At 32.9% G+C, this 12,638-nt stretch overlaps 2 protein-coding genes across 3 annotated transcripts in view; one reads left to right on the top strand and one right to left on the bottom strand.

Moving 5' to 3' along the window:
- Positions 1-1,119: 1,119 nt before the first annotated feature.
- Positions 1,120-4,093, top strand: LOC105619207 (methyltransferase-like protein 16 homolog). Its single transcript, XM_012200731.1, has 6 exons — positions 1,120-1,224; positions 1,620-1,836; positions 2,109-2,249; positions 2,379-2,739; positions 2,821-3,016; positions 3,114-4,093. Exons 1-6 carry the CDS (start codon positions 1,120-1,122, stop codon positions 3,594-3,596), a joined length of 1,503 nt encoding a protein of 500 aa, XP_012056121.1. The 3' UTR covers positions 3,597-4,093.
- Positions 4,094-5,514: 1,421 nt separating this feature from the next.
- LOC105619208 (clustered mitochondria protein homolog) overlaps positions 5,515-12,638 on the bottom strand; it is a 14,597-nt gene continuing 7,473 nt past the window's right edge. Inside the window, exons 2-17 of one of the 2 annotated variants that reach the window (XM_012200732.1) lie at positions 11,859-12,133; positions 11,104-11,526; positions 10,493-10,859; positions 10,143-10,279; positions 9,560-9,840; positions 9,358-9,484; positions 9,094-9,268; positions 8,785-8,987; positions 8,532-8,682; positions 8,151-8,356; positions 7,808-8,014; positions 7,636-7,734; positions 7,099-7,443; positions 6,689-6,961; positions 6,366-6,491; positions 5,515-6,168 (exon numbers count right to left, since the gene is read on the bottom strand). In XM_012200732.1, coding sequence (XP_012056122.1) covers positions 5,515-6,168; positions 6,366-6,491; positions 6,689-6,961; positions 7,099-7,443; positions 7,636-7,734; positions 7,808-8,014; positions 8,151-8,356; positions 8,532-8,682; positions 8,785-8,987; positions 9,094-9,268; positions 9,358-9,484; positions 9,560-9,840; positions 10,143-10,279; positions 10,493-10,859; positions 11,104-11,526; positions 11,859-12,133 — 4,049 coding nt within the window. The remainder of the gene's footprint in view (positions 6,169-6,365; positions 6,492-6,688; positions 6,962-7,098; positions 7,444-7,635; positions 7,735-7,807; positions 8,015-8,150; positions 8,357-8,531; positions 8,683-8,784; positions 8,988-9,093; positions 9,269-9,357; positions 9,485-9,559; positions 9,841-10,142; positions 10,280-10,492; positions 10,860-11,103; positions 11,527-11,858; positions 12,134-12,638) is intronic. The other variant, XM_012200733.1, reaches the window with a different exon arrangement.

The raw sequence follows: 12,638 nt of genomic DNA, 5'->3' as shown, positions 1-12,638 counted from the left end.
AACTCAAAAAACATAATAACCTTTCGAAAATAGAGATTTCAAGCTTCAAAAGTTTTTTTAAATTTAAATTTCGTTTATTTTTAACGAAGATATATTGTAAATACAATTTTGTCCTAAAAAAACGGCACGAATTTTTTGATTAATCCAGTATATGAAACGTTTTTTTCCCGAGTCATTAAAAACGACATATAAGAACTAATTTTTCTTCTAGTAAGAACAAAAGGATTGATAAAAATATAAAATACATATAGAAAAATATACGTACCATTTCCAACCAGTTAAAAAAATCCGAATGTTCGTATATAAGATGGCAATTCTTTCTATTCCTTCTATTGTGCACAGAGCCTTATATTCAAAATTATAATAGAAATATATCTTTAAATGTTTAATTATATGATTGTATGTTTACATAATTAACATTTAATTCAATATAATAATATATATTTAAATAAATATAAATATGTTATTATAGGAGATATGTTGGGTCATGTTTGCGCAGAAATTAATTCAATTAATTCGCAATCATGATTGCTATCTTTTCAGTTTTCAACCAAAAACTCCGACTTTTCGATCAAATCTTTGGCTCTCCGGAAAGAAATTCTCTGGCTAATCGCACAAAATTTTGTTCATCTTTTTTAAATACATGTCTCGATTTTTCTTCGATATTTGGAAAAATATTGCCGGCAATAAGCATGAGAAGAATCAAATCTGATAATTTTTTTAAATTTTAATAATGGCAATCAATCTTCAAAATGATCGATGATTTTTTTTAGATAATGCATTATAAGACTGTTTTAATTTCGACAATTTCGATGCTATAAGCTATCTTCGGCAGAAAAGACGATCTCTGGAACAATAATCGAAAAATGACAATTCATGGCAGAAATGGCGGCAAATATTCAAAAGATGGAAACGAGTCCACATTCTCGATGTCGTATCTTTTCAATGGCGACAATGAGAATCAGGTGATGCGAGTAAACAAATCTGACGATTCGTTCGTCATGATGTTTTATATACTTTTTTGCGAAAAACACAAGCTGAACAGCCTGGACTTAGTCGTAATCAATTGGCAGGCGTGATTCAACGAACAGGCAGTCAAGATTGTTCCTTTCGATCACGATGAGCGTGAAGCAGTACATCCACCCGAGAAACAAGTACAAACGACCGCCAGATTACAAGCAACTTGCGGTCTTGTATCCGGAATTTCGTGAAATCGCGATCATGGTACTACAATGTGTAATCTACATTTATTCATTACATTTATAATGTGCAGATGAAATTTAATGTAATCTATATATAATATATTACATGAATATCTTATGTTTATTGTAAATATTTAATAATATAATGTAAGTGTAATATATTTAATTAGAAAACTTAAGATTTAAAAAAGATCGGAGGAAAAAATTAATGAAGTAATAATATAACTAAACATATATACAAGAAAATGTTATAGAAAACTATTTTTTTTGTGTATCATTTTTTTACATTCTCTTACATTATTTCTTTTCTTCAACTTCTGTGCAATTTTTACGAACTAAAGAAATATAAATATAACACTTGGATGTGATATAAAGTAAATTGTATATATATGCTTTTTATTCATATTGATTACTTAGGACTTCACAGGAAGAGTTAGGATTGACTTCAAAGAGAGGAGAAGCCTGCATGTACTTACAGAGACGCTTCTGAAACATGATTTTGACTTATACGTGAACATCCCAGCAGATAATCTGAATCCAGCGATTCCATTACGCTTAAATTATATTCTGTGGATGGAAGACTTGATGACTCATTCTAAATTGGAAATGGAGAAGGTTACAGGCATCGACATTGGTGATTATAAGATTACTTTTAAAAACTTTCGATGAATCGTCCAAACGTTGCACTTGAAAAACAGAAACAAAAATTGGAGTTATTATTGCAATTATATTACTATTATATTTTGATATTAAAGAGTAATGTTAATGATGAAGATAGATTCATGAGATAATACTTTTCAAAATTAATTATGTTATGAATGCTATCTATCTTATAATGTATACCTGTATATTTAATATAATATTTTAGACTGCTATATGAGGTCTGAATAATTTCATTTTAAATAGGAACCGGAGCAGTCTGTATATATGCTCTATTACTGGCAAAAATCTATAAGTGTCAAATGATTGGTACAGAAATTGACAAAGAAAGTGTAGAGCATGCTCAGAAATGCATAAAGAAAAACAAATTACAAGATTTAATTGAAAGTAAGTGCTATTAAACATTTCTTTTTATATAAAACATTTCTTTTTATATTGAAGCAAAAAAAAAAGCTATGAAAAACGAATGTTTTTAAAATTAAAACTTTATTTCATGTAACGGGATTTTCTGATTAGTAATTACAGTGAACTCCGAAAGAATTTTTAAAGATATAATACAGGATAATAGAGTTTATGACTTCTCAATGTGCAACCCACCGTTTTTTGAGAGTGAGGACGATGGCTTCGAAAAAGTCGAAAAAATCTTACCACCGAGAAATGCACCTACTGGAAATGACAGTGAGCTGAAAACCGAAGGTGGTGAAATAGGTTTTGTGACGAAGATGATCGAAGAGAGTGTCGAGGTGGGAGATCGAATAAAGATCTACAGCACAATGATTGGCAAAAAAGTCGACTTGGCTGGCTTAAGACAATTGTTAAGATCGAAAAATATAAAAAATACAACGTGGACGGAATTCTGCCAGGGTCACACAACACGGTACAAATATATTAAGTTTAATTGTTAAGTCTAATTATCAAGTATATTATTTTGAAACTTGAGACCTTTCTTTGTTAACAGATGGGGTTTGGCTTGGAGCTTCCTTCCACAAAATGTTGTCAACTTGACTACAGCACCTGTCATTAGAAAACATGGGAAGTCTATAGTGGGATCGTTAAAGAATTACAAAACCTCGATAATATTTCCTATGAATGATAAATTTTCCTGTATAGACGATATAATTAGTTTTTTAAAAGTAACAGCGAAAGAGTTAAACGTAATGTATTATTTTTTTTACTTCTGATATTAAGTTTATGGATTATTTGCAATTAAGAGTTAATTTAAAAATATTTATTACGTTTTATTATCAATAGATCAAGTTGCAAAACGTACCCATTCCTGAGGATAGTTTCGATAGTTGGGCGTGTCGAATAACTGCTAGAAAAAGATCGTGGGAACATATGCGCAGGAAGCGGCGTTTAGCGCAACAATCTGCGTTAAAAAAAATAAAAGGGGAAAGTGGTGAATGTATTGAGGTCGAAAAAATTGAAACTGGAAATAGTACGAAAAATTCAGATGAGGAAAGTTCTGATAAAGAATTATCTGACAAAAACGGTCCTTTACTTATTTGTAAATTCTGGGTAGAAATAGAAAGCCGCAATGATTCTCAGGATATAACTACACAACCTGATGAGATACTCAGGATATGGATGGTATTTGAAAATGGATATGGCGGTTTGGACGCGTTACATTCGTTGCGACAGTATCTAATAAACAAATTGGAAGTGAGGGAAAAGATTTTAGATAATTCATCGAAGACGAAGAGAAAGAAAAAAAGGATTAAAAAAGAATGCTAAGAATGGGAGAGTCCATTACTTCAGATGCATTCGGGTTACAAAAAAAATTCTGCGAACAATAGGACAGAAAATTTTGAAGAGAATTCTTAATTAGATCGTGTCACATATAAAACAATTTATTCCATGCAATATGTTAAAAAAAATCTACAACAGGATAGTATATGTAAATCAAATTTTTGTAACGTTCTTTTTATTTCATGATATATGTAAAGTTTTTTGTGTGTAACTATATCCCCCCTTATAATTATTTTTTTTATTCTCCTTTTATAATACAATTTGGCTAATTTAAGTGCAATGTGGTAATTTTTTTTCATTACGATTATTATTGCAATGCGAAAATGAGTCCGTCGAGAATCGACGGCAGAGATTGACTGATTAATTGAACGTTTGTTTGCTGCAGAAAAATTGCTTTCTTCAGGCCTGAAATCTCGCATAAGATCTACGAGGATTGCGAAATAATCAGCACTATTTTCTGTAATAAACAAAATCAAAAGTTTCGCTACATGACTACTATCGGACAATCGATATATCGCTCTTCGAACCGCGGCGAGAGATTCCGGATCACTGCGGATAGATCCAGAGTGAATGAAAAGAATTATAATTAATATTAACAGCAGGGTAACAATCGATTCCTTATGATACTAAAACTATAATCATGGAACTTGAAATCAGCTACTATTCGCAATGACTCAATTAACAATTTGCTATTAGCGTCCTTAATTACATGATCAAATAACAATGCCATTCGCTACATCGTATTTTCATTATCATCATTTTCAATACCGATTAAAGATGTGTAGTATGATTTTATATCAAGCAGGCACATTAAGAAAAACTTGAATTTAAGAATATCTATAAAAATATGGAAGCACTTTCTCGCGGATTAATAAAAGATGAAAGGAGATGAATTATATTTGTACGAATTATATAAATCGTAATACTTTCTTTTTTTCTTTCGATGGCAATTAAAATGAAAACATGTCTAAATGACACAAAACAGTGATTACGAAAAAAGGAAAACAAAATAAACTTATTGAAAGCGAATTCGCAAATAACAATGCGCAATATATTATATTAATGCACATTAAAGCCTGTATATACGCTACACATTTATAATTGATGGAATACAATAACGATATAATTTAATATTTACCAAACATATAGTAATAAAATATTAAATTTTTCTTAACATCTTATAAATTCATCCGTTTATGCATGCTTTAAACATAAACATAAAGTATGTGGCTTTTAATAAGCATTTCAAGAAAAAATGAGAAAAGAATGCGAATTCGCTCTACAAAATAATAGGGAAAATAAAGGTAATTAGTTCCGAGAGTCTAATAATGAATTTGATCGAGTTTGAACGTTACTTAATCTGATGAATTAACGACCGATACCGTTGACGTATCACCAATTTTTTGCATGGTAAATAATATTTGAGCCTTTAAAAAATTCGTAGTGGCTCCCGCGCAAATGAAAAAAAAAAAAAAAAATTGTATTGCTTTTTGATTTCACGCGATGGCAAAAAGGGAACAATCTTTTTTACATATCTTGATTTTTCAAAGATATAATCTTGAAGATTGCTCTCTTTAAGCGACATGGCACCAGTGTCTTTATATACATTCGATATAATAGATAAATGTGCGTCTCGCATGCAAATTCAATCTCGGCAGATATATTCATCCCTTTATCTTCACAAACACATCATGACGGCAATCTTGCATCTTGTCTTTTTCTTTTTAGTCTCATGTCCTAATTGCATTTAAACAGTATAACAAAAAAACGGTGCAAGTACCAAGTATGTATACATCGTACGTGACGATTCTCGCGCGAAATCGTCATCTTCCACAACGGAGGACTAGGGCTTAGAAAAAAGAAAGGAAAAACTACTAATGTTTATCGTCGGCGAACGAAAGACTCAGCTCTTTGCCGCCACGATCGACTCTAAGGTGTCAGTTTTGCTAGTTTCCAAGTCTTTTGCCTTCTGTTCGATTTTAACGTCGTTCTTTTCTGTTGTTTTTTTTGTCTCCTTATCATTCTTCTTGGTATCTTTTTCAGCAATCGCCATGATGGCTTCGCTGCCATCCGGCGACTGTTCCTTCTGTCGTTTCTCAATCTCCGCCTTAAAATTATCGATATCCTGCTGGCTTATTTGCACAAAGAGAATGCCGTTGATGACATTGAGCATATCCAACACTGAGCCCATGCTGGGCGGCTGCACCTGAATCGGTGGCAGGCTTACACCAGACTTGCCCGTGTAGATCTCGTTCATTTTCTTTTGCAACACGACTGCCTGCTGGGTCAAATGCCGCAAGCAGTCGCTGCTTTCCTTTGTTTTCTCATGCTCCTCACCTAATAGCTGCTTATAAATTGCGTAAGTTTCCTTTTCGTTGTTTAACGCTGCTCGGAAATCGCCCATGCATGACTGTGTGCGTGCCACTAAATGATACGATACCGCAACCTTCAATGAATGAGGACCGTGATAACGTAAATTCAAGGCTAATGCGTGCTCTAGGAATCGTAATGACAGCTCATATTCACCGACCGCGTGCAGAATCAGTGAAATATTGCTCTGCAAAAATCAAATATGATGTTATTGTTATATTTCGAACATTAATTTTTTAGGAAATTTATGTTGCCTTAAAAATGCATCACACAGTAAAACTATTTAAACATAAATAAGGTATCACAATAAAATTACTTTAAAATTATATAATATTTTTTAATATTTTACATGAATTTCTAAAAATTATCTAAGATTAAACTTACATCGAGCAAGGCCACTTCTGGATGATCTTCACCACAGACTAATAATGCTAGATAACGTGCTCTGTATAATAATCTTAATGATACAGATACTTGCCCGTTGGCAAAAGAATATAAGGCGAGATGTATCTACAAGTACAAAATAATATAATTATTAATTATTATATTTTAAAAGATATATTATTTATACTATTGTTTTATTTTTTATACAATAGTAAATTTCATATGCTATATAGGTGTATACAACGCATAGAATTATTTCTTTATCCTACGTTATTATTTTAACTACAACTGTCATTTATTTTAGTATGATCGGTATAACTTACGTATTCTGTAATGGTGTACGGATGATCGATGCCATTGACTCTTTCCGACATGAGAACTGCTTTTTGCTGAGTAGCAAGTGCTTCCGCATGATCGCCCATTATGTAATTCAATCTTGCTAACATTCTAAGACATTGTGCAATTTCAGGATGCATGGCACCATAAACATTATTAAGAAGATTCAGCGCTTCGCTAATTAATTCGTATCCATCTTTTAAGTATCCTTGTTGAATCTTGCTTTGACCAGTGGTGTAAAAATTATACGCGTCGCTAGCCTAAAAAAAGTTGAAACGATTCCTTTACTTTAATCCGCAGTTTTGATTAAAATAAAAATTCTTTTGAGATTGTTAAGATTTAACGCTTATATATAGTTTTTCTGCATTAATCATCTCATTTAAAATCAATGACTTACTCTAGGATTGATATGTTTGACGACGGGAAAGATGTTCAATATATCTTCTTCGAAGAAAGTTGCCCGGTTTTTGTTTTCGAAGTTATATTCACGCAATAGTATTTGAATGCCAGTCTTAATGCAGAAACCGCGTAGTAATGAAATTTTTTGTAGATAAAAATGTTCTATCGTGGCTTCCAGAGATTCTGGGCTCGGCGTTTCCCAGTCGTAATAGGCCTTCAAATCACTCTTAATTTGCTGCCACAATGATTTAGGTGTTAATGATGCCCATTCTACTTCTAACTGTTGCGGTCCGTTGTTTCTCCCCTTACGTTTATTGCGGCGTTTGGCAGTTTTGCTTTGAAGCTGAAATAAAAAATTTACGTCAATTTATCTCCTAAAATTTAATTATATAAAACATAATTTTAACAATTATTGTCCATTATTATTATTATTAATTTGAAATTAACAAAATTTCAATTTTTTTTATTATTATTATATTTATTATATCATTAATTAACTGTATATAAATTATAAAGGTGTGAGGATCGATCGTACCTCTTCTAGATTTTGTTGTGGATGTATAATCTGTGCCGAAGACAGTAAGCAATTCAGAAAATGACTGACGGCCGCGGACAGATTCATCAAATCCGTACCCTGTAAAATGATACATTTACAATTTTTTGATATATTTCTTAAACATATCACAATTTTATTTTCGTATAATTACCTGCATGTAAGAGGTGAAAATATGTTTCGCCGATCGAAGTATCAGTTCGGATACAGCAATGCGGTTGAGATAATGCAACTGTGGCACTGCGGCTAACATAGCCGCCAATTTACCAAGATAGCGAATGTTAATGCCTCTACCGTGAAGAGCTTCCACTAATGTACTACCGTCCATCGCGGCTGCCGTATGATCCAAACACTCCCGAATCTGAAATAAACATTTACTTAAAAAAAAAAGATACAATTGCGCAATTGTGAGTACAGTTAGAAATAGTCCACATCTCAGATCTAGTTACAGAAATATTAAAAATATACGCTCTGTTAAATTTTTACAACAAACTTACGAATGCCGGCAGCTGCACCGTGAGTAAGAAATCTGCAGCATCCTTTACTAATTGTTTCTGCTTCTTCAGATCGGAACCATTAAGATCTGGATGCTTAACGCCAGGCGAGAACACGTCCGGATTGAATCTTACATCGAATTCAGCGTCGCGCAGACTACCCACTGCCGTTGCCGCTTTTCGCACTATCTCTTTCGTGCTCTCCTCCACTATCGTAAAAATAAAATTTGTTATAAAACTAATTCTAGTTTATATGATAATTTCTTTATGATTTATTTTTTTTTAACATTCATTATTTCTTTTATAAGTAAAATTCGGTTTCTTCACATATACGAACCTATATAATCAATGTTTCTAGGAAAAAATAAGAAATATAATACATACGTTCTTGTTTCTCGCCACCTGTAATCGAGTCAGTGATGCTCTCGACAATCTTCTTCGCTTCGTCGGCCTCTATTAGAGATTGAGTGCAGTCTTCCTTGTTACTGTCCGTTACAGCAGTTGAATCTTCTTTTTTGTCCTCTTTCTTATCTTCCTAGAATTATTAGTTTCTATTATCTACACTATTTCAAGTTATTCGCATTTGTACAAATATAACAAAATGGGAAATATAATATTAAAAAATATCTATTTATACCTTGGCAATTGTCTCTTTTTCCTTTAGAGATCTTCTAGCAGACGTAAGCTGTTGAAGATGAACGGCTGCATGTTTGATAAACTGAACGTATCTGGCCTCGACAAATGAATCTATGAGTTCTTGCCGTAGACAGGCCAATCTATGTTTGTGTTCTACTGGAAAACCCAAGGCTCGTGCTTCTTTGCTTAGTTCCACACCTTCGACTGAGCAAGAAATATATTTCCCGAATAAATAAAAATTGACAAATTCATAAATAAACAAACAGCTTCTTTTTCATGATTATGATAAAATTGGTAGGTCTCAACTCACGTTTCAGAAAATTTACATCGGGTGGGAAAGTCCTCAACAGATCGAGCACATAATGTCGTGAATCGTTACCAATGATACCCTTGCATTCGACGCTACTGCAAAGTTCGATTTCCTCACCTGCATCGTTGATTACTTTATGGGGAAGGATTTTCAACTGCTGTCCAGCTTTGTTTAACTAAACGCAAGTATTTAAAATATTTGAATAATAAGTCATATTAAATAATAATACGGCAACATTATTTTAGTAAGCTTATGTTTATTTACCAATTCAAGATATTTAGGATGCGTAAGAACAGTCTTCCCGAAATCGATCGATCCATAGACTACTGATTGTTCTTGTTCACGTTCCAATATACCCGGTATAATGGATTGTGCGGTGATACGATAGCCTCTACAAGAAAATTCATACCAAAGATTAAGTAAGAACACACCAATAAGAAAATTATAAGGAATTCGATAAACGTACCTGTAATCGATGACGACGGTGCCGAGCGTATAGAGACCGGGCAAGTCGACAGCCGCGTATACTCGGACACCTTGTAGATCATTGCGAGGTGCAACAAAGGCAGCGGCGTCACCACCTAACTCTTTATAATGGTCACGGACATCGAAGCCGAGAGAGAAGAAGATATTGTTCCAAATGAACATTTGCATTTTGGCTTCCTCACCAGGATTTATTGCCATAACATTGCCATCAATAACCGCCACTGCTCCGCGAGTCGCGGCTGCCACGAAGTCGCTATGAACCTAAGCAATGTAAAAAGAATTAAGAGAATTATTTAAGAATTTATTATTAAAATGATTAAAAAATATAAAATTTATATATATTTATATATATTTATATATATTTATATATATTTTTAGTATTATTTTATTATTTTAGTTTAATTCAATAATTATTATTATGTACAATGTCTTTAACTTAGAATTAAAAAAAGAATTTATCACAAAGAAATAAAAAGTAAATATAATTTCGTTGTAGTACTTTGAAAACATTATATATCATATTATACTCAAAAAGGCTCACATAAGAAAGATTAATAATATACCTTGAAGATAGCACGCTCTCGTAGCAATCTTTCAGGAAGATTTTTACGTGACAGTTCTCTCGTAGTTTGTAATTCCTCGTTCCAATCGCGTGTTTGTCCCGGGATGTGTTCTTCGTATCCCAATTTAGAGGAAAAAGCTAAGAAGAGATTGTTTAATTAAATTTCAATGACAATGTCCATAGATACTAATCCATTAGCACACATTTTCGAATAATTAAAATTAAATGTGACAATTTAACATAGTTAAAACACAGTTAAATGAATTAAAATCCGGCTAATCATTTTCTTTTTATTTCATAATCATTTTCTTTTGATATCTATGCATTTTCTTTACTTCTTTTAGAACTTACTGTCTTCCGCGCGAATAGCGTCAATAGTGTGCTCAATTTGTGGTGCACTCCAAGCATACAATTGATAAGGGGTGGCGACTCGTTCAAAAGGATGTCTCTGAGTCCTGCGTCGTTGCATAGAAGCAAATCCTCGTTTAAAGGATGGACTGAGTTGATTCAATAGTTCAATGAGACTGTGACATAAATGGCTAGGCGTAGCTGGTTTAGGATTAAATACTTCTTTGGTCGATTGGTTGACAAAGAATCCTCTGGCGCATGCAGTCAGATAGTATTGCTTGTCCTCCAACGTAACCACATGTAAGTATATTAGATCGCCGTGAAGCTTTCTGTGGCCAGGTGGTGGATTCCATCCTGACGTTGTTAGGACCTTTAGAAAGAAATTTAGAAATCTTTTATTTATCTTTTCTTCATAGAAATAGAATCTAATTCTGAATTTTTTTAAAAAGAAAAAAAATATCTTTGAGCAATTTTTCTTCAAAACAATTAATTTTTATTATTTCGAGTTAACAATACAATTTATTCTTTCTTGTTTTATTCTCTTCTAACTTATGATTATTAAACTTTTATTATTATTATTAACTTTTATTATTAATTTTTCAAGAATCACTAACTTTGAGACACGGTGGGCACTTTTGCTCCTTCGCCTGCGGCTGGAGGGGCAACAGGGGTCTCTCCCTACAACCGGGTATGATATAATCAGGTGGCGTGCAATCGACTGAATCCGCGCGGGTCTTCTTCTTCTCTAGGATATCGCCATTCGTGACAACGTTAAGAAATGATAGGCTACTGCATTCGACGCCGTTGTAAGCATCTGCGGGATCCACAGACTTCAGCAGGTCGCGTACGTGTCGCACATGTATGCGTGCCTCCCGCATCGTGTACGGTTCCTCCACCACCTTGATAATGGAAGCATCCTTTAGACCCTCAATATTCTTCAGTTCGGCAAAGTTATCTAACGTGTTGCCATCCAGTTGCAGTGAAAAGCACGTGCGGTGACACGTGTCTTCGCGGTCCATAAGTAACTGATGAATTTCCTGCAGAGAAAAGATGTCAGGAAAATTCAAGCATTAGTTTATTTAGGCGTTAATTATTTAATTTTTATCGGAGTACTTTTTAAAAATCTTGTCATAAATTTAACATAAATAACATGATACAATATAATAGACACATAAATATAATACAAAGCAATAAATAGAATATTAACAAGAAGATAATTGATTGTTATTAAAAATAAAAATATTAGAATAAAATAAAGTTCAAGATGTTCGTAAAGACAGTTAATTAAAATGATATAATTAATAATTTGAATAATATATCCTTAGCCATGGTCACAAAAATTTTATTCAGAAAGCGTTGATACAATTACCTGTACCAACTCCATGCTGGATACTTGAATGTCAAAAGGTTCGGAACCGGGGCTGACAATCTTGACAGTGAAGCCCAAGTCTTGAATAAAAACAACTTCTTGTTCACTTGAAACATCCTTTTCTTTTTCTGCTTCTTTCTCGTTTTTATCACTATTTTTATTGTCTTCATTTTTCTCCTTTTCGCCCTCTTTTGTTGCCTCAACTTCTCCCTTTTCCACAACGTTCTCCGTAGCCGTACTTGTACTTCCGCTGTCCTCTGTTTCCTTTTTCACCTCTACAAATAATTCACCATATATAAAGAATTCAAAGATTCTGCGAATTATTTCATGAATTGTTGTGTCATGTTACATATTTAATGTGTTTTATCAAAGTCCTATTACATTTATTGCATTAATTTATAAAATTTATAATATTAAGAATTATCAACAAATCATACAAGATATTGTTTAAATTTTCAAATTTGTTGATTTCTTTGAACTTATTTATATAATAACTTCAAAATATGATATTGTTCTGGATCTTCATTAGTCTGGATCTTCATTAGTTACATCACACACACACACACACACACACACACACACACACACACACACACACACACACACACACACACACACACACACACACACACACACACACACACACACACACACACACACACACACACACACAACAACTAACTAACTAACTAAACTAAACTAAAACTAAACTAACTAAACTAACTAATAAAGTAAATAAATAAAATTAAAAAGTAAAACTAAAAATAAAAACCTAAAAAG

The sequence above is a fragment of the Atta cephalotes genome (assembly GCF_000143395.1).
Source record: "Atta cephalotes unplaced genomic scaffold scaffold00020, whole genome shotgun sequence".
NCBI classification, from domain to species: domain Eukaryota; kingdom Metazoa; phylum Arthropoda; class Insecta; order Hymenoptera; family Formicidae; genus Atta; species Atta cephalotes.
This window is presented reverse-complemented; position numbering and strand designations above follow the sequence as displayed.

Coding starts and splice junctions, on each gene's coding strand:
- LOC105619207 (XM_012200731.1), top strand. CDS start 1,120: ATGAGCGTGAAGCAGTACATCCACCCGAGAAACAAGTACAAACGACCG. Junction 2,250..2,378: donor ATTACAAGATTTAATTGAAA/GTAAGTGCTATT, acceptor TTTTCTGATTAG/TAATTACAGTGAACTCCGAA. Junction 3,017..3,113: donor TAACAGCGAAAGAGTTAAAC/GTAATGTATTAT, acceptor TATTATCAATAG/ATCAAGTTGCAAAACGTACC.